The 23,411-nt window shown below is 37.1% G+C and overlaps 2 protein-coding genes and 1 non-coding gene across 3 annotated transcripts in view; 1 reads left to right on the forward strand and 2 right to left on the reverse strand.

The window, feature by feature from the left end:
- LOC138855669 (uncharacterized) overlaps positions 1 to 5,391 on the reverse strand; it is a 29,423-nt gene extending 24,032 nt beyond the window's left edge. Inside the window, exon 1 of the mRNA XM_070108135.1 lies at positions 5,297 to 5,391. The gene's annotated coding sequence lies outside the window, so the exon portion shown is untranslated. The remainder of the gene's footprint in view (positions 1 to 5,296) is intronic.
- On the reverse strand, positions 4,880 to 6,369 carry LOC118683577 (uncharacterized). The gene is made up of 2 exons (XR_011395946.1): positions 5,831 to 6,369; positions 4,880 to 5,775 (listed from the first exon to the last, which is right to left on the reverse strand). It is a non-coding gene; the product is annotated as an uncharacterized protein (transcript).
- Positions 6,370 to 13,544: 7,175 nt separating this feature from the next.
- Positions 13,545 to 23,411, forward strand: part of LOC138857044 (trichohyalin-like) — a 69,415-nt gene continuing 59,548 nt past the window's right edge. Inside the window, exon 1 of the mRNA XM_070108458.1 lies at positions 13,545 to 13,752. Within this exon, the coding sequence (XP_069964559.1) occupies positions 13,545 to 13,752 (208 nt within the window). The remainder of the gene's footprint in view (positions 13,753 to 23,411) is intronic.

Here is a 23,411-nt window from a genome sequence, read left to right on the forward strand (position 1 = left end):
CTTCTGCTCGAAAATCTGATCCCCGTTAGCTCCAAAGTCCACCAAGGGGATTTCCCTTTACTTTTCTCGGTTCTCGGTGGAAAAGGAACTTTCAAGAGTAGTTCTACGGAGGACAAGGAACTTTCAAGAGTAGTTCTACTAACAGAGATGAAAGCCTCGACGAGCTTATCGACCGCATTCGCAGATAGGATCGAATCCCTGTCGGGTGCGGTTGAAAGAGCTGATCCAAGCTTCCTGCAGTACAGGACCCAGTTGGTATTCCTGAAATTTCTATAGGTTTTGAGCTCCGAGCGCGAAGCGTTCAAGCTGAAATCAATATATTTATGATCGGAGAAGGAATGGTCGTCTAGAGCCCTCCATTCCGAAATCAAGTTAGCAATTTCCAAGCAGGCTCTGGTTCTACCTGTGGAGGATCCTCATCCTCCAAACTCCTCTCCAGCAGTGCGAATTCCGTACCATCATCCTTACTATCGACCCCAGCCTCCTTGAACAGGCGCTCGAGACTGAAGACGGATCCAACATTATGTCCATTTTCGAAAGGGGTCGCTCTCCCACTCTCTTCCATCTCAGCTGGAGACAGCGGGCCATCCGCCCTGCCTTCAGTTGGGAGTATCCTAAGGACGACCCTCTCGAAGCCATAGCTTATGGCCCCCTTTGTAATGCTGAGAAGAGTGAGGAACTCCTTGTTTAGGAGTATCAACGCTTGCCGATATGTTTCCTCGGTCCTCTCCAGCCTAACCACCCCTTAGTCTTTGTTGGGAAGAAATGGATTGCAGTTCCGCAATATCTCTTAAATTTCGGTTGGGACACGAGCACGAGGTTGCATCGGGAGATCCGATTTGGCCACTTCCTCGAGCCTTGCTTCCTTCCAAACTTCCCCCAGCCTGGCTACCGCCTCCTTATAAAGGAATGCCGTCCGTTTTTCGGCACACCTAATAAGTTTTTGTATGCCGAGGTTCCACCCAGAACTTTCACATCTTGGAGGTGGTCCCGGGCTTTCCCTGACCACCTTCATAACCTTCATAAACATAGCGGATATAGCAACCGCTACCCGCTTCCACTCATCATAGGAGATGGCTCCATCTTCCCTGCTGCTGTCGTAAACCCCGATCTCTATTGAGGTGGCGAGTTTAGCGATTTCGCTAAACATCGGTGCGGCTCCGACCCAAGGTTTCTTGACGAAGAAGAATTCCCCCTCCTGTGACCTCTGTCTCTTCGTCGAGGTGTGGGGCTCGCTCGGCCCCACTTTCCCGTCATTCGCGTCGCTCAGCACCCTTTTGGCCCACTCAAGTGTGCTAGCATGCTGATCAGATTTCTGGGTTGTCACTTTTCCCTTCTAGAGGGAACATCAAAAAGTTGTTCAACTTATGATTTCTAGCTTTTGCCATCGTCGCGAGAAGACGCTTGTAGGCAAACGCATGCTAGGGGAGATGTGTAAGACGTTTGATTTTATGAATGAAGCGACTTAGCTTATTGCATGTGCGCCAGCGTTCATTAATGAAAATGTTGTTGTGTTATGATTTACAACAAATTTAGGATTTGGCTGCCATTTTGATTTCTGATGCTGCTCATGCTATTTAAGAGAATTGTTGTTTTTGTACAACAATGTTTGTTTTTTTTTTCTATTGGCTGACATACTTATATTTGTACGCAAATATGTATGTAGATTTGTGTATACATTAATTATTTTGCAATATCATACGCATATTTGAATACACATACTTACGTATATTTATGCACAATCTTTCGCATTTGCCACATTTGTGGAAAAAAATCATATGTTATTAGAATGCAATAAAAGCTCAGGAACGAATGTACCAGCGTTATGTCATATAAATATATGGTTCCTAAGGCTTTGACACTTTTGAGCTGATGTGACGTTGGTTACAATAGCATATAATCGTAAAATATGTTTTTAATAAGGAAGAAAAAAAATTATTTTACTCCACCTCTACGGATATTAAAAAGGAACAAGAAATATAAAAATTTGGGTTTTAAACGTTCATTTCAATTTAATTATTTTTGTAATATTTCAGAAAACATACGATAGTGACAGAGCTTAAAGTTTTGGGTGAGTGTAGTGCAGGTGTGTCCTAAAAATAAACGAACTTTTTGGATATAAAATAAAATGCAAGTTATATTATCCTTGAAAGTTATTATTTTTTAAAAACAGGTTATATTAGACTCTACAAAATTTGAAACGTCAACCACCGCATGTATAGGTTTTTTTTATATCTCTTATAGGAATGTTTTTCAGCACCTCGGTTACAGCTAATTGAATGGCAGGGGCAATACTGAAATCCTTTTTCAAAAGAAGTGTTTTCGAGAAAACACGAGTTTGCTATTTATGTTTTTTCAGGTTTTGTGAAAAAAATTTTAATTCGCGTATAATCAATGGCCTCTACATTTTAGTTAATTTTGGAAAGTTTATTATAATTAATTCATATTTTCCGGCTCTTAGGAATACCGTGACGCCATGTTTACGTTTGACAATTTTTGATGTGCGATTCAAAATTTGTCTGACAAGCATGTGTTTACATATACAAGGGTGTGTGTGAGTATATGTTTTGTAAGGGGTTCAGATATGGAAGAGGTGAAAGCCTAAGGATATACCTTCCAAACAAAATAACATGCCATTACCATTTTTTTATTCCATCTGATTCTTTCACTTTACAGTATGTAAATCGAGAGCTAATGACGTCATCGAAATACAATTTTTGCACATAAAGTGCATAAACAAGCAACCATTTGCTTGAAAGTGCTTCGTCCGCGAAGAACTTTTGTTGGATTCGGCAATTGACACGAGCCTTTGAGCGATTGACAAACTGTGTGGGATCCACTATGAACAAATTTTTTTTCAGTAAAATGTTCATGCAATATTGACTGTATGCTGGTTTCACTATTACCTATAGTTATCTCTATCTCACGATAGGTCACATGACGATCTTGCAATATCAGTTTGCTCACAGCATCAATATGATTTTGGACGACCTTCACGAAATTTGTCTTGGAGTAATCTACGACCTTGATTGAACTTACCATACCAACGATAACACTGGTTCTTGATGGAGCTTCATCGTCAAAAATTGAATTCATCAATGCACTGTTGCTAAGTTAATCCACGTCAAAAGTTGTAAAAAATAATCGCGTAAAAATGTTCGCGACTTAATTCCATTTTTGGGATGAGATGAATATTTATCATATGAACTGTAAACAACACAAATAGGGCTTGTATGTCAAAACGTTCTGAGTAGGTATAACATCAAAAGTGTCAGACTTTACGATAAAGTTGTGAGTTGCCAGATTGCTGCACTATAGTTGACAAATCCCGAAATATAAAAGGCAACCTACGTACAATATGTACATTTAAATTTATATATTTACATACGAATAAAGGTAGAGGTAGGTAATTGTACATTCCTCGTATTTTTCGTTTCGATTAACCTTCCGAAAAAACGACATGTTGACAACAAAAATAATATTCATAGTAAAAAACTTTAAAAACATTGTCATTCATAAACGCAAACGCATCACCAACAAAGGAAATAAATTAAAACCATTTATAGTCAATTTTGCTGAGGTATGAGAATATTGATGTTTCTATTGGAATTAATATCTTCTTCTAGAAATTATGACATAACAATTAAAGAAAAAAAATTATAACGCCTAATATAATAAGAGTGGTAAACACATATTCCTGGTTCGAACGATGCTCGTGTTCGAGCCACAGGCAAATATTTGTTTTTCGCATTATTTTTCTTTTCAAGCATAATTGATCGGAAATATAAATATTGATGCCTTTGTGATTATCGTCAAGTTGTCGGCGCTTTTCATACGTTTCGCTTTGACTTCAGCATCAATATTAAAATTTGATTTCAACTCTTTGTCATCGTCGCGAGGTATGTTTGTAAATACGGATATGGTGATGCTTACAAACAAATGTACTTACATACGAGTATAGAGAGCTGTAATGCTCCATGCGACAAATGGAGGAATACAATTACTATTGATAAAAATTTCACTTTCACAGTAAATATGGGCATCATATCCGTTTTCCTTTAATATTATATATATAAATGGCGATGCGCCATTTTTATATCAAGTTTATATTACAGATTCTATAAGAGGCCAAAGTGGGATCTTCGAAAAAATAAAGAAATTATGTTCGAATAAGTAATTTTTGAAAACTTTATAAAGTTGTGAGTTTACATCTTGTGTTTGCTCGTGCTTATGTAATTACTGCTAACGGTCAAAATGATAAGAAGTGAAGATTTGTTGGTGATAATGCCGGCATCGCTTGAAGTGCATTAAATATAGTTATTACCAGAAATGAGCACGACCACAACCAAACGACTCTCACAAAATGACATTGTGTTAGTGCGCTTACAGTGTGACAAAGCAAATCAGCGGGTCTATGCCGGACTGAATATATGCACGTGCAACTGAATGTATCAAAATTAATATTATTTCAGGTTGAGTGAGAGAGATTTGAAAAAGGGACTAACATATATGACATTTTATCGAGTAAGAATTATAGCATTGACAGACGCAGGGCTGATTTGCATTAGCGGGTTTGATTTGCATTATCAGTGTCATATCAATGCACAAAATTTTCTTACATTTAGCTGAATTGACCAAATTTAAATAAAGGTACAAAAACATAAACATATGATTTAAGGATAGCGTCAGAGGTAAGCAGCTTTTATTTTGCTCATTAAATTATGTCCAAATCTATTGACAAAAAGAAAATTTTATATTTTAGGACGACCAGCGACGAAAATGTGCTGTAAGATTTGCGCCACGCTAAGCGTAATTTGCATATTTATGCAAATATATCTGTGCAACTGGCTAATCAATTGACACCAAAGGAAGTGCATGTAAAGATAAGAAACATGACACAAAGATATACATAGGTATATATAGTATGCATCTACATTACTAACTTTTGTGAAATTGCATAGAATAAAAGAAAAAAGTTCGGCCCTCGGGGGACAGCCCATCGAAATGGAAAGCTTTTCAACAGCCGATTGGTTAGCCACACAAGCATACGGTTTCATCATGTGGTGTGTAAGCGAAAAGCGGAGTCGCCAATAAGATAATGTGCTTTGCTATTTTGTACAAAAATACCAGCGCGTTCATGGAAATTCTTAAGCAAACTCCGCTCAAATATATAAGAGTAATTATTTATTTCTGTGGATCCAATGTTTATAAGTCTACGTAAACTTTGATCTGCATGTAATAAAAAATGTAAACACATGTGTCATGTGTATGAGAATCAATGTAGTCACAAATTTACCTGTGATGGCAGTTTGCGATTAAATGACGGAATACCATTTTCTTGTTGTAGTAATTTATTGTATCCTCTTTTGTGGGCTGAACTTCGATGAACATCTACACAACCAAAGCATTGTGAGGACACCATGAGTTTGAACCCACCAACGATTCTTTCCAATTTTTTCGGATGTGGGGATGCAATCTAACTAAACTATCGCATATTCTATGACGAAAATAAATGACAATTTCGCCAACTGTGCAGCGCCGCACGCCAAACAAACTAGCAACAGTCCTGTACTCCGCTGACGAACACAATGAGAAGAGTGCTGTAGCTACTATTTTTTCAGTTCGGATACAGCGCCTCATGTTGCTATCCAATTTTTCAATATATTTTACTTTCTGGCAAACTTTTTTGAAGGCCCTTCCATCAATAAGGCTTTCTTTAAACCTTGCTTCATTCATTGCAGGGACATCGTGCTTCCAAAATATACCACCTCAGTTCTTATAATACACAATTTATGATTATAATTCCAAATAAAAATACCTATTCACTTACCAATTTCCAAATCTTTCGTTCGTGTGCCTGAGCGATTGCAAACCCTGCTCGTATGGTTGCGTTACTATCAAGTATGGCTTTAATTGAGTTTCATTACCTATTAATGTATTTAATAATATACAAATTTTTGCAATAATTTTATATTGGTTTTCTAGAAATAACAAAATTGCCAATAACAATTTTCTTTTATCCATTTTGATTTTAGTTGTTTTAATGAGTAAACAGATTTTTCAATCAGCTGTCTAAATGCACAAAGCTGCCGTCTGTCACCATAAAATTTCAATTCGCATTCGTATTTCCTAAGGCGCATTAATTTGGCTCGTCTTTCATTGCTATTAGTTTAATTTCATATGTAAAATATGGACCTCCGTCCGCACCGAATTTTGCTTCAGTTAGTGACCGACGTGCCGCCCTTTCGTACTTACCGCCTGTATCAAATGAAAATTTTCAAAATTTATGTTCGTAGTGGCAACATCAGCTGTTCTCTTTTTGTTTCTATTTGAGCAATGTTGGTATTGCTAAATTTGCATACATCTAGCTTTTTAGTTACAATTCATAATGTAAAAGATCAAAACTAAAATGCAACTATTAAAAATAGTCTACCTATTTATAAATAACTGTCACTAATATGTGAAATGTAAAATTATTCAAAGCTCTAAGAAGTCGAAAGTTATTTTATCTATAGAAGTATAAAATAGCTCTGGTATATATTTGTAATATTTTTGCACAAAGAAATTTACTTTGAACAAAATATTTAAATTTCACTGAAGTGAAAGGTTTTCGTACGGCAACAACGAAATTGTGTACATCAGCTCTTTCATATGTCGCTGGCGTCAGTTCAAGAAGCTGGCTTCAAGACGGCATTTGCCGACTAAAAAATTCGCTGTCGAGCTGTCTTTCTGTTTAGAGCATCAAGCATCAAGGTATATGCGCATGAATTTGTATTGTATGAATGTACATATCTGCGAGTATAAGTATGGAAAAATCTATTATCTATCTATCTATCTTACACTATTTAACATATAACTCAAGAAAGGCTGAACCGATTTGGTTGAAAATTGGTGGGGAGGTACCCTAAAACCAGGGGACATATATAGGGTACTTTATATTTCTTTACATTACAAGTCAATACAATTCATCAATATGAAAAGTAAAAAAAATGTATGTAAGAATCATTTGAATATTTTATTAAAAATTATAATGATAACAACACATACTTGGAGCTACTGCAAGGGTATAGTAATTTTCGTATACATAATATATATGTATTATATTATATTATACTGATTGTTGCTACTGAACGGGGCGGTTCTTTTAGGACGGACCATATGAAACCAGAAATGCATTTTCATATCACAACAGATAATCCAATTTGTTTACAGTGTTGATGAAAAATTCAGTTATAAATTAAAATGAGTGCAAAATGGCTCACAAATATTGTGGAAGCAAGGCCCAAAACAATGCATTATTTAAACGGCAACGATGAAGTTTTCTGTGGTGCTGTCTTACCACTGTCTGGTGATTGCCCTTTAAAGCCACTTCCCAGCAAATTTTTGTTTTTTGGTGTTGGTACACAATCAGTTGTTTCTCAAGAAATCAGGAAAACAAATCGCCGAAGACGGATCACTGTTCAACACGACAATACGAGCTCTGACACATAAGCTAAAACAACTGCATTTTAGGCTGTTAAAAAGCCCTTTAAAACGCAGTTTATATAGCCTGTCGTTCAGTGGTTCGAAACCTATTATATTGCTCCTTATTTTTACTCTTTTCAAGAAACCTGTTCTGTTTTTATCCGTTTTACTAAAAATACTACAGTATATCAATTCGTCACTAAAAATTTATCGAAATCGGATTTTCTAGCCCCGAGATACTGTAAATATAGGAAAGTGGAGAATTTGACCTTATAATAATATGGTCTGGTGTCCAAAATTGTTGATGATATTCCGAACAGAAAGGTTTCATTCCCTCTGGTTAACTTTTGTCGAATAATAAGGTCAACAAAATTTTTAATTTTTTTTTTCATATGAAAACTCATATCAAATTTTTAATGTACTTGGGTCACTTGTGATATCAAAAAATATATATTTCTTTAAAAAGTACAAGCATCAGCTACATTTAGAGAAATTATTGCTTTATATATAATTTGCCGATGCAAGTGGAATATGACTGGGTTCTTGTTTGGTTCAACCTAATAGCAGTGTCACATACATTATACAACATTTATATGGAATCTAAGATTAATCTTAATTCCTCAAAAGAAATCCAAAATAGTCTAAATAGCACTGTTCAAATAATGACGTGAAATTACGACGCTAAAGTTAATTTTCCACTCACATAACAAAAACTGTTTGGTCGTAAGAACACTTTCGTGGCATATTTACGATGTAACAATCATACATATATGGTATATGATGTACCATAAGCTTGTCCAATGCAATACATATACAGTCGTATAAATGAAGTTATTTAAAATAAGTAACGAAGCGCTAAGTTCGGGTGTATCGGAATAAATACATTTGCAATTTGTAAGAATCAAAGCCCAGGAAATTCCCTCAGGTGCTGGCAAAACTTTATATTAAAAAATGTTCTGAAAGAATTCATTATACGATGAAATCGTGAATTCATTATACTAGGGATATGAGGTTTAGACCAAGATAAAGACCAATTCCATTCTAATTCAGCACTAAGCCACATTATCATCTATCATCGAATCAGACCTAACTTTTATGCCAAGGAACATGTGAACTAAAATCATTATTCATTTATATATGTATAACCCTATATGTATTTCGATTAGTTTTAGGTGATATAATACAAACAACCGTTAGGTGAAGAAAGCTATTAACATATACTCTGTATCAACATGTTCCAAGAGTATAAAACACGTACATATATGAGTTCAGCAATGAATATGTAGCTGTCACAAAAAAACTGGACGTGATTGAAACAAAATTAATGTATAGTTTGGACGACAACATAAACAAATATTATCACAAAGTTCCTGTACAAAATCAGTATTTACCTGTGTATTAAATTACCATAATTTCAACACGTCACCATATTTAGTATAGGTATATTACGAGAGAATATAAAATGTTTGGCTCTCCACGAACTTTTCCTTTCCTTACTTTTAGTAAAACCAATATTAAGTTGGTGTAGTCTTAATTTCCCGAATTCGATTAAGATTATTGGAAAAAAATATACTTACTGCGTAAGCTAGGTAACAAAACGGCGCATATTTGATTAAAAGCGAACAAATATACACAAAGTTATCATCTTTTGAAAAATCAATAAAAAACCGAACGAACCTTTTACTGGACCTAATATAAGTGATATGTTTGCGTTTGCAATTTTTCGCTTTCTTAATCTGCAAGTTCTTCAGGAAGCAACAATAGCGTTTGAAAGTCAGTTAGTTGGCTATATGCCTGTTCAAAAGGAGTGGAAGAAGTAGAAATTCATAAAAAAAATTACACGCATACAAAACCTAGCGATATGAGAGTGCAAAACTAAAGCTTAGTAATTTCAATGGACTACACAAGTAATAGAATGTAATGACAGAACATGTCGTATATATATTCTCAGGCTTAATTACTGCTGGGATTAAATGTATTTATCAAAATTACATTCCAGATACCAAGATATTGGAAATATTCTGTTTAAAAGTTACGAAATGAAACGAGTTTTAGTTAACTATAAATATTTTTTGCATGTACGTCAAAGGCAACACAGGTAAAAATGCGTTGGCGCAAATTTAGATCGTTAATTTTTTGAAAATTTTTTTCCAATGTAATATGTAAGTAGTAGAATCGACAATGTATTTTTTGATTATTAAATTTTTTACCATTTTTTTTTCAAGGTTAATTAGTTGGTTGAATCGACAACAACAGTACTTCAATTCGAGAGGTAATTTCTTGGTGGGTTTTGGCTATACAACATTACTTCCTTTATTATTGTTGAGTTTATTTTTTTTAGAGTTTTATTTGTAAATTTTGTATTTATTTTGTCCAATGTCAATTTAATGTAGTTGGTTAAATCGACAATATCAACTAAATCTCATTAAATTTTTTACCATTTTTTTTCAAGGTTAATTAGTTGGTTAAATCGACAACAACAGTACTTCAATTCGAGAGGTAACTTCTTGGTGGGTTTTGACTATAACCCATTACTTCCTTTATTATTGGTGAGTTCATTTTTTTTTTGGTGTCAATTTGTAAACAAAATAGTGAACATAATTTTTACGTTCCGGAGGCGATATTTATTGCTAAGCAGTCTTTCATTCAATTAATTAAACTGTTTTTTTAAGTGTAGTGTCGTCGATGCGCCCACATACATCTAAATTGCTTACAAGGGGAGTACAGAGACAAAGAAATAGAGAAAATATGCAAATGAGTAGAACACGAAATGTAATTAATACTACAAATTTAAATTGATTTGAAGTTGATGATGTTGACTTTTCCAAGATTAATTTTATGTAGTTGGTTGAATCGACAATATCAACAACAACTACGAAATAGGAATAATTCTGATTGAATATATTCTTGTTTTCTTTGCATGCGAATGGTTTGTAGCAATTTTTAACGAAAACTGAATTGGTGAGTTAGAAATTTTTAGGTAAATTTGAAATGCATTGTTTGATTGTTAAATTTTTTAACAGTTTTTTCAAGGTTTATTAGTTGGTTGAATCGACACCAACAGTACTTCATTGAGATATCTTTATGAAACTTGGTAGACATGTTTCTTGGTACCGTGAGACGGTTGGTATTGCAGATGGGCGTAATCGGACCACTGCCACGCCCCCAAAACGAAATTATTCAAAAACAAATAAATTGCCATAACTAAGCTCCACAACAAGATACAAGACTCTAATTTGGTATACAGGCTCACAAAAGGGAGGGGCATCTGCAGTTAATTTTTTTTTAAGTGGGCGTGGTCCCGCTCCTAATAGGTTTAATGTGCATATCTCCTAAACCGCTTATGCTATAATAACAAAATTCACTGGAAGCAAATGTTTTTAGCAACCATGCCCACTCCCCATATAACGGTACTGTTAAAAACTACTAAGAGCGCGATAAATCAAGCACTAAACACGCCAGAGACATTAAATTTTATGTCTGGGATGGTACGAGATGATTTTATGGAAACCGCGTTCAAAATTAGACAGTCGGCGTGGCACAGCCCACTTTTAGGTGAAAACCCATATCTTGAGATCTGATTAACCAATTTCAACAAAATTCGGTACATAACGTTCTTTTCATATTTCTATGTCATATGCGAAAATGGGCGAAATCGGACTACAACCACGCCTATTTCCTATATAACACCATTTTAAATTCTATTTGATTCTTTCACTTTCCACCTTATGCCACCTTGTGGCCAAAAATTGTCTAAATCAAACCAAAACTGTTCAAGCCCCTAGGTACTGAATATGTGGACCACAGTGCCTATAGTTGACTGTCTACCGGAAATATCGTTCAATCAACAAACGAATATACGATTTGACTTTGCGAGAGTATAAAATGTTCGGTTACATCCGAACTTAGCCCTTCCTTACTTGTTTATATATAAAACCAAATATGTTCTCCAGTATACCTGAGCAATGTCAAAATTAATATCTTTCTCTATCCCCAATATATATATGATTTCCGTCTTTCCAACTGACTTTAAACCGTTCCGGTTGATCAAAATGTGATATTTTAACGAAATTAAGTGGATAAGATTTCGTAAAAATTATGTGGTTTGACGCTGAATTAGAATGAAATTAGTATATACCTTGGTCTAAACCTCACACCGTCATATAATGAATTCCGATTCTCTGGTAGACGTTTGCCACATAAGTTTATAATATAAAATTTAGCCACTTTGGTAGAGTTAATATCACATTCATACTTATGTATATCTCACTTCAAGCAATAAAACTGAGACTAAGTTTATGGCCTTTTATATAAGTCAAGAAGATACCAAATTTGATTGTAATTAAATTATTATTTCATTTAATAATGCATGTTTAATACTTTCTCAACATTTTTTAATATAAGATTTGAAGGAATTTCCTGGCCTTTGAATCTATCTTTAACATATTTTATGTAAAAAATTAAAACTTCCGTTTGGCGAAATTGGTCCACGAATTTTCCAGCTCACATATACTACTTATGGTATAATTTTTTTCGTTAATTTGATAATTTAATGAATTTAAATGGACAGTTTTTCTCAAAAATAACTTGTTATATCGCTGCATATGAATGAAATTGGTCTAGACCTTTGTTTAAACCTTATAACCCTAATATACTGATTTCCGCTCCTTTGGTACAACAGCAACCTCATATACCCCACATATTAAATCTTACCCCTTTGGTTCAGTTTATATCACATATATTATGTTTGAGTTTGAGAATTGAGTTGAGGAAGAAAATAGGTACTATTTTAAAAGTGTTAGACAAAAGCAATTTAAGGAGGGGTTTTCCGAGTACGTAATTTCAATACAATGAAATAAACTACTAATTTCTAATATATAAATATTATGTATTTTATGTTAGTGAATATAAAAGTAATATATAGGTATACAAAAGTACGTAAGCTGTGTGTACAAAAATATTCCATCACAAAACTATTATACTCTGTAGCAATATGTTGCAAGAGTATAATAAATATCAGTACACTGTGTTTGTAATTTAAGTTACACTAGATTTCTTTACCAGTAAAGTGCTTCATTCAAACTAATTTTAGTGTATTAGTTATACAGAGTTTAAAGTATTATTATATACAGTGGTGAGCAAACACATATACATATGTGCACCTCGTTGGTCTAGATTCTATGAGGGATTAGGCTTTTCCAGCTGAGCTCTAAGCTACCGGGGGGGTCGGCAGGTCGCGGATAGCCGGACGGCCTATAGTAGCAGGTTAATTGCGAAATAAGTAACAACGAATAAGCAATCCCCGACGAAGAGCGGCAGGAGTGGAGGATGCGGTATAAAAGCCAGCTAAGCCGATGAAACTCCTGCGACAGAGGCGAGCCGATACCGCCTCAGTAAGCGGAGTGACATCTTGCTGAAATGGCTTGTCGGTTAATGCTACGGATGCCCCCCGTCCCCACTAAAACCGTGGCAAGGCCTCAGGGTACGTTCAACGCTTGCCGCCATTGAATTGGTGCTGCAATTTTCGGTTGAGCATGCTCCCAATTAACGCTGATCTGGCACTGAACGTAGGCACCCATAAGGACCTACGTCAACCCTTGCGTGACCTCCCTGCAATGCAAAGATAATCACGGGATCAACACAGCGATTGCACATAGCGAGCGGAGATAGCGGCCCTGAGAGGGACCCAATCACACAAATATAAAAAACGCATCAATACCACAACGGAACTACAAAACGAACTTGAAAACGGAAACGAGCACACGGCTTTTAGGAGAAGTTCAACTATAATGAGGACGCCTCCACCACATACTAGAGGCGAAAATAGTTTGCCTGTAACCGTCGAGCAGGATACATTGGTAAATACGACACCTTTAGTAAGAAGGGATGATATTGGAGGAAATATATCAGCTTTCTACCAACTTGGCGAACAAATCGGAAACCTCGTAGCCATGCTTGAGGATGGGAAAAGACGATCTATCCACCAAGCCATGAGAGACACCATCGGACGGATAACTGCATTATATGAAGTAGCTGCCTCTGAACGAGCCAAACCTAAAGAATGTGAACTGAGGGAAAACATGTCACAAACCTCGCCATGGTTCATGATTGCGATGCAGGCCAAGAGAAAACTCGAGAATGATAAGGAAACCTCGAACAGCAAGAGACGACCCAATGTTGTCAAAAAGCCAATAGCACAAACGCCTACCAACCGAACAACCTGCGAAAGTAAAGATATCGCCCCGCCACAAGTTCAAGAGCCTGAGTGGGTACTGGTCAGTAACAAAAGTAAGACCAAAAAAAGTAAGGCTGAACCTAAGAATACCGAACCAAAGGCCCCAAAACGGAAGGCCAAGCGCTCTGAAGCTTTAGTGATTGCAAAGACAAGCGACGCATCTTATGCAGATATGTTAAAAAAATGAAGTCGGACCCCAGATTACAAGACCTCGGCGACAGCCTGAGCAAATCAAGAAGAACAGTGATGGGTGAACTGTAGCTTAAACTTAAAGATAATCCGAAGGAGTCATCCAGTAAACTTAGAGAGCGCACTTTAAAGGTCCTAAAAGATATGGCAGTAGTCAGAGTCCTAGGGCACGCGGTTACACTAGAGATCAGAGATTTGGACGAGGCAACATCAGTCGAGGAAGTCTGCAATGCAATAAATGAGGAATTGCCCTATGATGACAAAATAGAAAGCAGTGCCATTAAATCCATGCGTCGCCTCAAAGACGAAACACAAGTAGCACTTATTAGTCTTCCTGTAACAGTCTCGAATAAACTCCTTAGCGCAAACAAAATGAGGATAGGCCGGGTCAATTGTAGAATCCGAGAAGTCGCAAGACCAGTCCGCTGCTTCAAATGTCTTGAGTTTGGACATACACTACGCAACTGTAAAAGCACTAGAGATCTTACTGGCTCGTGTTTCCGATGCGGAGAGAAACGTCACACCGCAAAAGGTTGTATTAAAGACCCTTTGTGTGTGCTATGCCCACAAGGTGGAAATAAGCACCCGACTGGTTGTTACAGCTGCCCAGCATACAAAAAGGCTGTTGGAAAATCTCAGGCAAATGATTAGGTGCCTCCAACTGAACCTGATTCACTGCTCAGCAGCTCAAGCACTACTAACAAAAACTGCAGATCAGAGATCAGATCTCAACACAGACGTCTTTTTTGGCTGGATTTTATTCTAAGGATATGATTTTAGAAATTGTTTCTTTAAGAAATATTAATATATTTTCTTTCTTTTTATATTTTTTTTCTACTGGATTAACAGTTTGTTATTCTTTTTGGTTAGTATATTATTCTATAACTGGGGAGCTGAATTGTGGTTCTTTAAATATACTTGCTCAAAATCCGCGTATGGGTTTTTAGCAATATACCGTTTGAAGAAGCACTGAAAAGTCAAGATAATGGCTTTGTATATGAAAGGTTAAAGGGCATACATTTTTATAGCTGCTACGCTGCTCCCAGCCTATCACTTACGCAATTTCAGGACATGCTCTTCAAGCTCACAACGCACGCATGGGGTAAGGTACCGCTAGTGGTAGCCGGCGATTTTAATGCGTGGGCGGTCGAATGGGAAAGTACAGTTACAAATGCGAGGGGTACAGCTCTACTATCATTATTCGCAAATCTCGACCTAGTACTTCTTAACAATGGACGCAAACCAACTTTTATTAAAGGCAGGGCGTCGTCTTATATTGACCTCACCTTTGTAAGTTCATCCATAGTTTCACAGATATCATGGCAAGTCTCCGAAGTATATACTCATAGTGACCAGCAAGCCATAACGTTCGATATAAATCCGCGACATAGGCAAAGCTCCAGTAGTACGATGCCCAAAAATATGACAAAACATTGGAAGATAAAAGCTTGCGATCTAGAAATGCTTGAATATGCCACTGGCCAAATCAATGAAGACACACGAGGTGATGCACAGAGCCAAACGCAGAACATAACGAAATCCCTTACAATGGTCTGCAATGCCGCAATGCCACGAAAGAAAAACAGGGTAAACAAAGTACTTTCGTACTGGTGGTCCGAAGAAATTGCTCATCTGAGAACTGAATGCTTCAGGTTTAGACGTAGGCAACAACGGGTGAGAGGAAGACATGACTTTGAGGAACTCCTTATCAACTTTCGAAAAAGTGGAAAGAACTACATAAAGCAATAGTGAAGAGTAAGAAAAACGCTTTCAACCTGCTCCTGTCACAAGTAGAAAATGACCCCTGGGGAAAAGCTTACTAGATAGTGATGAGGAAACTGGGAAGATCAAGAAGACCCCCTATATCGCCCATCATCCTGCGCGAGATAGTTAGTGCCCTGTTTCCAAGATGTGAACCCATGCGAGTGCCAGTTTTTCGTATAAACACGGATGAAATCCCGGAAGTGTCCCATGAGGAACTGAAACATGCTGTGACAAGAATAAAGGTAGGAAAAGCACCTGGCCTGGACGGAATACCCAATTTCGTTATCAAGTACGTCACAAAAAGAAAACCCGAACTGTTTCGTCAAGCGTATACAAGTTGTTTGAGGGAAGGGATTTTTCCCCAAGACTGGAAGCGGCAACGGCTAGTTCTTCTCCCAAAGGGTGACAAACCTTCGGGAGAACCCTCATCATATCGCCCTCTCTGCATGCTCAATACGGCAGGCAAGGTTCTTGAAACCATAATACGTAAACGGCTTGAAAAATACACCGAAGGAGACTGTGGATTGAACCCAATGCAGTTTAGCTTCCGGAAAGGACGAAGCACCGTGGATGCCATAGACACTGTCACAAAACTAGCAAAAAAAGCACTGGAAGGGAGTAGATGGCGGTGGGGTGATAAGAAATACTGCGTTGTCATTACCCTCGACATAAAGAACGCCTTCAACTCGGCCAAATGGACGCTAATTATAAGGGCCCTGAAAGAGCTAAAGGTCCCGGATTACCTTTGTCGAATTGTTACGAGCTATTTCGAAAATAGAGTTCTGGTTTACGATACCGAACACGGTCCCGAAGCATACAAAGTTACTGGCGGTGTCCCACAGGGGTCAGTTCTTGGTCCTGTCTTGTGGAACATAATGTATGACGGAGTTCTAAGAGTAGCGGTGCCGGACACAGTAAAAATAGTAGGATACGCGGACGATATTGCGGTCGTAGTCGTAGCGAAAACTCTAAATGAGGCGAAGAATAATTGTAGTGAAGCCATAAGCCATGTTAAAAACTGGCTAGAGAACACCGGTTTAGAACTAGCAGCACACAAAACTGAGGTGGTGCTAATGAGTAGTCGAAAGAAAGTTGAAACCATTGAGATCAGTATTGATGGGCACACTATAAAATCGAGTCCTCACCTCAAATATTTGGGAGTGATCCTGGACCACAGACTCTCATTCAAACAGCACCTAATCGCCACTAATAACAAAGCGGCGCGGTCTGTATCGGCAATCGCTAGGATAATGCCCAATACGCGGGGCCCCAGACAGCAGGTGAGAAATTCAATAATTCTGTATGTCAAGTAAGGGAAGGTGGACCCACTCCTTGATACCCAATATCCAAGAGTGGACTATGCGCGAACACGGCGAGGTGAACTATTACCTCACACAGTTTTTATCTGGCCACGGTTGCTTCAGAGCATATCTATATAAATACAAGCACGTTGAAACACCATACTGTCAATACTCCGAAAACTACACTGAAACGGCAGATCACCTCGTGGTAAAATGTGTCCGTTTCCGAAATAAAAGACGAATACTATCTGAGAAACTAGGGAAATCTCTACCAATACGTTCCACTGATGTTGTGCGTCATATGCTATCCTCCCAAAGTGGCTGGGATACAGTAAGCGGTATAATATCGTATATTATGCAAAAGGCCCGCGAAGATAAAGTAGCTGAAAGACCGAGGGTGCAGTCCCGAGATACTGCATTACAAAACTAAGACGACCCCATAAGGGAATAGAAATAAAGAAGCATTACTGTGTATAATACTTGCCCTGCGAAGGAAAGCAAAACGGTAGTTCCGCAGGTAAACACAGGTCTGAGAGCAAGGGGGTGATTTAGAACGTATGCGCTGTACACTTTATATTGTACCCACCTTTAGCGTATCCATAAAAAAAAAAAACCAGTATATCATAGTACCTATACACCGAACAGGAAAGGAGTCATAACAAGGACTTACAAGGAATTACAGTGAAAGAGAGCAGCACCTAGGATGCAACTTTTCACACCAGGACGGACTGAATTATATAAGTATTATCTATAAGTATTTTATACATAAATTCATTTATTAATAATTATTCAGAATAGAAGACGTATGAGAGTTCTTCGTGCAAACTCTTTATATAGAGATAGTGAGCAGTCACAAAATACTGTAAATCAGGCTAATCGTAGTTTAGATTCCGATGTTCGTCTGTCCGAACAAATTATCAATACAAATCAACATAGAACCAGGCGGGAAAATCTCGAGGTACGGTCTGTTGAACAAAATTTAAATACTGTTGAACATAGGGCAAGACGTCTAAATCCCCAAATCCGCTCTGAAGAGCAAAGCAGAAATACTCGGAGACATAGATCTCGGCGCGAAAATCTCGAGGTTCGAGCAAGTTTTAAATACTGTTCAACATAGAACAAGGCGGCAAGATCCACAAATTCGCTCTGAAGAGCAAATAAGAGATACTCGAGGTCATCATAGATCTCGGCGTGAAGATCCCGAGGTTCGATCTGTTGAGCAAGTGGTAAATACTGTTCAATATAGAACAAGGCGGCAAAGTCCCCAAATTCGCTCTGAAGAGCAAATAAGAAATACTCGAGATCATAGATCTCGTCGAGAAAATCCCAAGGTACGTTATGATGAACAAAGTAGGAACACTAGGGATCATAGAGAACTTCGCGCAAGAAATCCTGAGTATAGGAATGTAGAGCGCATTCGTGATCAAATGCGAAGGGAACATGCAAGAAGAAATCCTGAAATAAGGAGAGAGGAGCCTGATGGAGAAACACAACGTCGACAGCTTAGTAGGAGGGGTAGGAGGGAAGAAATTTTGAATCAGAGACGTCTTAGACAAGGTCAAGTTCGCCTTCGTAGATATAACCCACTCAATAGGCAAATTGAAAACCAAAGGCAGTTCAAACGAATCCGATTAACGAGAGAAAATAATGTTATAGAAACTCATAATAGTGGCAATTTAACAGATTTCAAAAACTTTTATTTCCAAAATATAAATAAGGGCCCTACTGAAATATGTATTTGCTGCGGCGGCTTATGGTTTTCACACCAAGTTTTCAAATTAAATTTCGAAACTATTGCGCAAGGTCACCCGAATGCTGCATCCGCCTTTTTTTTAATGCAAAAATTTCCTTCAGAAGATGGAAATTACAATTTTTGTGCTACTTGCAAAAATGCGATTGTTAAAAAGCACGTTCCAAAAATATGTTTAGCTAACGGTCTAGACTTTCCTGAAATACCGGATTGTTTGAAAGGTTTAACCACAATTGAAGAACGTCTCATAATGCCTAGATTGCCTTTTATGACAATCCGTCAGTTAGGATATCAAGGTCAGAGTTTGCTCAAAGATGATGTTGTTAATATACCAATTTCTGTTAACAATATTGTGACATCTCTACCAAGGTCCTTTGATGCGGCTCATGTTATACAAATTCACTTAAGAAGGCGTTTGGAATACAATCATGATTACATGATCGATACCATACGCCCCGCAAAGATTATGGAAGCTTTGCAGTTCTAAGTGAATACCCCTCTGTATCGTGAGCACAATATACATATTAATGAAAACTGGACTTCAGAATTTAATAACCAAGAAGAAGTTCCGTTTGTTGCATATGCAGAGGATTCCCGATTGGTTCAATCTTTTCATGCGCCACAAACTTCTCATGATAATCCCTCAGGTAATAATATTCCCACGGGTCTTTTACCTTCAGAGCTAAATCCAGGCTGTCAAGAAACTCTTTTGGACAATATTGCTGTAGAAAACTTAGACAATAACCGTTTAGTTATAGCGCCAGGTGAAGGACAAAGACCAATTGACATAATTCAAGATAATAATTCAGAAGAGTTGTCATTTGGAACAATATACGTTGGGCAGAAGCGTACATGCTCTGAAACGTATAGCAAGATAATATGTTCTGAAATTCGCCGTTTTGACAGAAGAGCGTGTACCATTGCAAAGTTGTTCTATGATTACAAAAAATTAGAACTGCTACAAATTAAGAATAGTACATCCATTTGCCCTAGAAAGTTTTCAGGTCGCAACCGAGTTACGGCCCAAAATCTATTAAACGAAAACTTTGTTCAAAACTTGATTCAACACGATGATTTTGAAAGGCGTTAGATCCTCACCTGCGCACTGGGAAGCTGAGAAGAAAAAGGCAATCGCTATGATTCGTCAATTTGTTCTTCCAACCTTCTTTATCACTTTATCGGCTGTAGAATCTCAGTGGGTTGAGCTTTTGGTCATCCTCTCTAAAACTGTTGATTCTAAAGATATTTCGGAAGAGGAAGCCAACAGTTTAACAACCCAAGATAGATATCGCTTAATTCGGTCAGACGCGGTTACTTGTGCTAGACATTTTGAATACCGCTATCGACAAATTCTTAAGCTTTTTAAAGATAACGCCGGCATTTTTGGAGAGCATTTTGTTACAAATTTCTACTGGAGAGTGGAGTTTTAACAGAGAGGTTCCCCGCATGTACACGGCATGTATTGGGTTAATAATGCTCCCAGAATCAACCTTCAAGATCCTCAGACATTCCCTAATGAAATTAGTTTTATTGACAATTATATTTCTACCGATGGTTCGATCAGCCACTTAGAAAATTATTTGGGTTACCAAACGCATAACCACAGTCGGTCCTGTACTAGGGAAATAAGAGGACAACAGTTTTGTCGTTTTGGTATACCATATCCACCAATGCCTTCAACGCAAATACTGTTACCTCTTACAAAAACAAGTCAAAACTTAGAAACACACAAGGAAATTTTTTTTAAAATTCAAAAGGTTTTAAATCCAAATATGACTACAGAAGCCATTTCTAATTTAAACGATTTTGAACACTTTCTGTCTGATAGTAGAATAAATATGTCTTTTGAAAACAATTTGTTAGCCCTTAGGTCAAGTTTAACAAAACCCAAAATTTTTCTTAAAAGAAAATTACAGGATCGTTTTATAAACGCTTATAGTCCTCTGATTTGGGAACTCCATAGAGCAAATATGGATATCCAATATATACTGGATGCATATGCTTGCTGTTCATATATAATTAATTATATTAACAAGTCTAACAGAGGAATTTCTAAGCTCTTAAATGAAGCTATATCAGAGATAACTGCTGGAAATTATACTATTAAGCAAAAACTTAAACATATAGGTCACAAATTTATATCAGGCACAGAAATATCTACACAAGAAGCAGTATATTGCTGCATTGGGCTCCATCTTTCGGAAGCAAGTAATGCAGAAATATTTATAAATACCTCTCGACCTGAGGAACGTGTTCGAATGGTAAAACCTAGAGCGGAACTTCAGAACCTTCCTTCAGGTTCGACTGAAATATTCGTAGCCGGTATTTTAGACCGTTATGTTCAAAGATCCGATCAGTTAGAAACTCTTTGTTTAGCTGATTTTGCATCTAGGTATAAATATTTTAAATCTAGTAGAAGAGCACAAGACAGTGATCATGAAGAAGAAGTGAGGGAAGACGATAATTTACCAGAAAGCGGGGTTGTCATGCCTGTTAAAGATGTTAGAGGTTTTGTGAAAAAACGTACCAAACCTTGTATAATTGGTATAGAAGGTTTAACCCAGATTTGGCCAGAGTTGAGTATTTTCGCGAAATGTTAATGCTTTACTATCCTTGGCGGAATGAACAGCAAGATCTCATTAAAAATGATAAATAACAGACTTGCATAACACATCGTATTATAATTGAGGAAAATCAAAGAAAATATGATGTTTTTGAGCAAAGAGAACTTGAAAATGTTTTAGAAAGTCTTTATATTGAAATAGACTTGGAGGAAGGTGCTCAAAATGAACTACCTATCGTGGAATATGAGTTCAGAGTGTTAGCACTTCCAAAAATAAACCCATATATAAATTTGCTGGACTTGCATGGCGAAGATTCAACATATAATGGCACTGAATCTGATTGCAATATAAGACTTATTAAACTACCCCCTTTAATTCCAGTTGAGGAATTATTTTCTTTAGTTCAAAGTCTAAATACTAAGCAAAGAATCTGTTTGACACATTTGATGCACCAGCTAAAAACAAATCGCCCATTTTATGAGTTCATTGGCGGCGGTGCAGGTGTAGGAAAGAGTCGTTTGATATCTGCAATATATCAAGCTCTTAACCATCGTTACAATTCTACACCTGGATCCAATCCAAGTTCCTTAAAAGTTCTTCTTTGCGTACCTACGGGTAAAGCAGCATTCGGAATATGTGGAATGACCCTTCATTCAATATTCTCTTAACCTGTTAATCAGTTGAATAGAGAGTTGAGCCCACTTAGCAATGACACAGTTAATTCATTGTATTCCAAACTTATCGATTTAAAATTAATCAAAATTGATGAAATATCGATGGTAGGTGCTCGTATGATTAGCTCTGTTGATGCGAGATTAAAACAAATTTTCAAAACAGACAGCCCCTTCGGTGGTATACCGATCATAGTGTTTGGTGGTTTGAAGCAACTGTCACCTGTTGGAGATAGGTGGATATTCTCTATTAATCCCAATGATGCATACAGCACTTTAGTTGGTTCCCCTTTGTGGGATTTATTTAAATACTTTGAATTAACAGAGATAATGAGACAACGGGAGGATCAGGCCTTTGCAATTGCATTAAACCATATGGCATCTGGTACTATGACAAATGAGGACATATCACTCATTGAAACTCGAGTAGTTAATTTCGAAGAAGTTCCCGATGATGCTATACATTTATTTTGGTCCAATTAAGAGACAAATAATTTCAATGCCCTTAAGCTCAGTCGAATCCCAACTGAAGCTATCTTTTCAACTGCAAAAGACTCAGTTAAAGGAATTGGTATAAGTGAAAATGATATATTTTAGAAAGAGTTAAACCTTTCAAAATTTCTGAAACGCGGGGACTGTCCTATGAATTGACACTAAAAACCTCCGCCAAATATATGATTACAGTGAATATAAACACGTGTGATGGCTTGGTTAATGGGGCAGCTGGACCACTTATGCAAATTGATTTCCATTGTTATATTCCAACAATTCTGTTTATTAAATTTTTGGAATCTTCTGTTGGTTTGATAGCACGATCAAAAAAGCCTCATCCTCTAGAAAGTTCTTTCACACCAATTGTAAAAGTTCTAAAATCTTTTCAATATAAAAGAAATTAACAAATTTCAATTGAAAGAAATCAGTTTCCAGTTGTTCCGGCTGAGGGAATAACTATTCATAAAAGCCAGGGTGCCACATATAATAAAGTTGTAGTTCATACATACTCGACCCAGAATGCCTAGAGCTTCAATATATGTCGCTTGCAGTCGAGCTACTACTGCAGAAGGTCTATGCATCATAGGAAATTTTATCCCTCCAAACAAATTTTCTGAATCGGATCCTGTATTTAGGGAACTGAGGGAATTGAACACAAATAATAAATATAGAAATAAAGAAGCATTACTGTGTATAATACTTGCCCTGCGAAGGAAAGCAAAACGGTAGTTCCGCAGGTAAACACAGGTCTGAGAGCAAGGGGGTGATTTAGAACGTACACTTTATATTGTACCCACCTTTAGCGTATCCATAAAAAAAAAAAAAACCAGTATATCATTGTACCTATACACCGAACAGGAAAGGAGTCATAACAAGGACTTACAAGGAATTACAGTGAAAGAGAGCAGCACCTAGGATGCAACTTTTCACACCAGGACGGACTGAATTATATAAGTATTATCTATAAGTATTTTATACATA

Source organism: Bactrocera oleae, chromosome 4, assembly GCF_042242935.1.
Source record: "Bactrocera oleae isolate idBacOlea1 chromosome 4, idBacOlea1, whole genome shotgun sequence".
In the NCBI taxonomy this organism is placed as follows: Eukaryota; Metazoa; Arthropoda; class Insecta; order Diptera; family Tephritidae; genus Bactrocera; species Bactrocera oleae.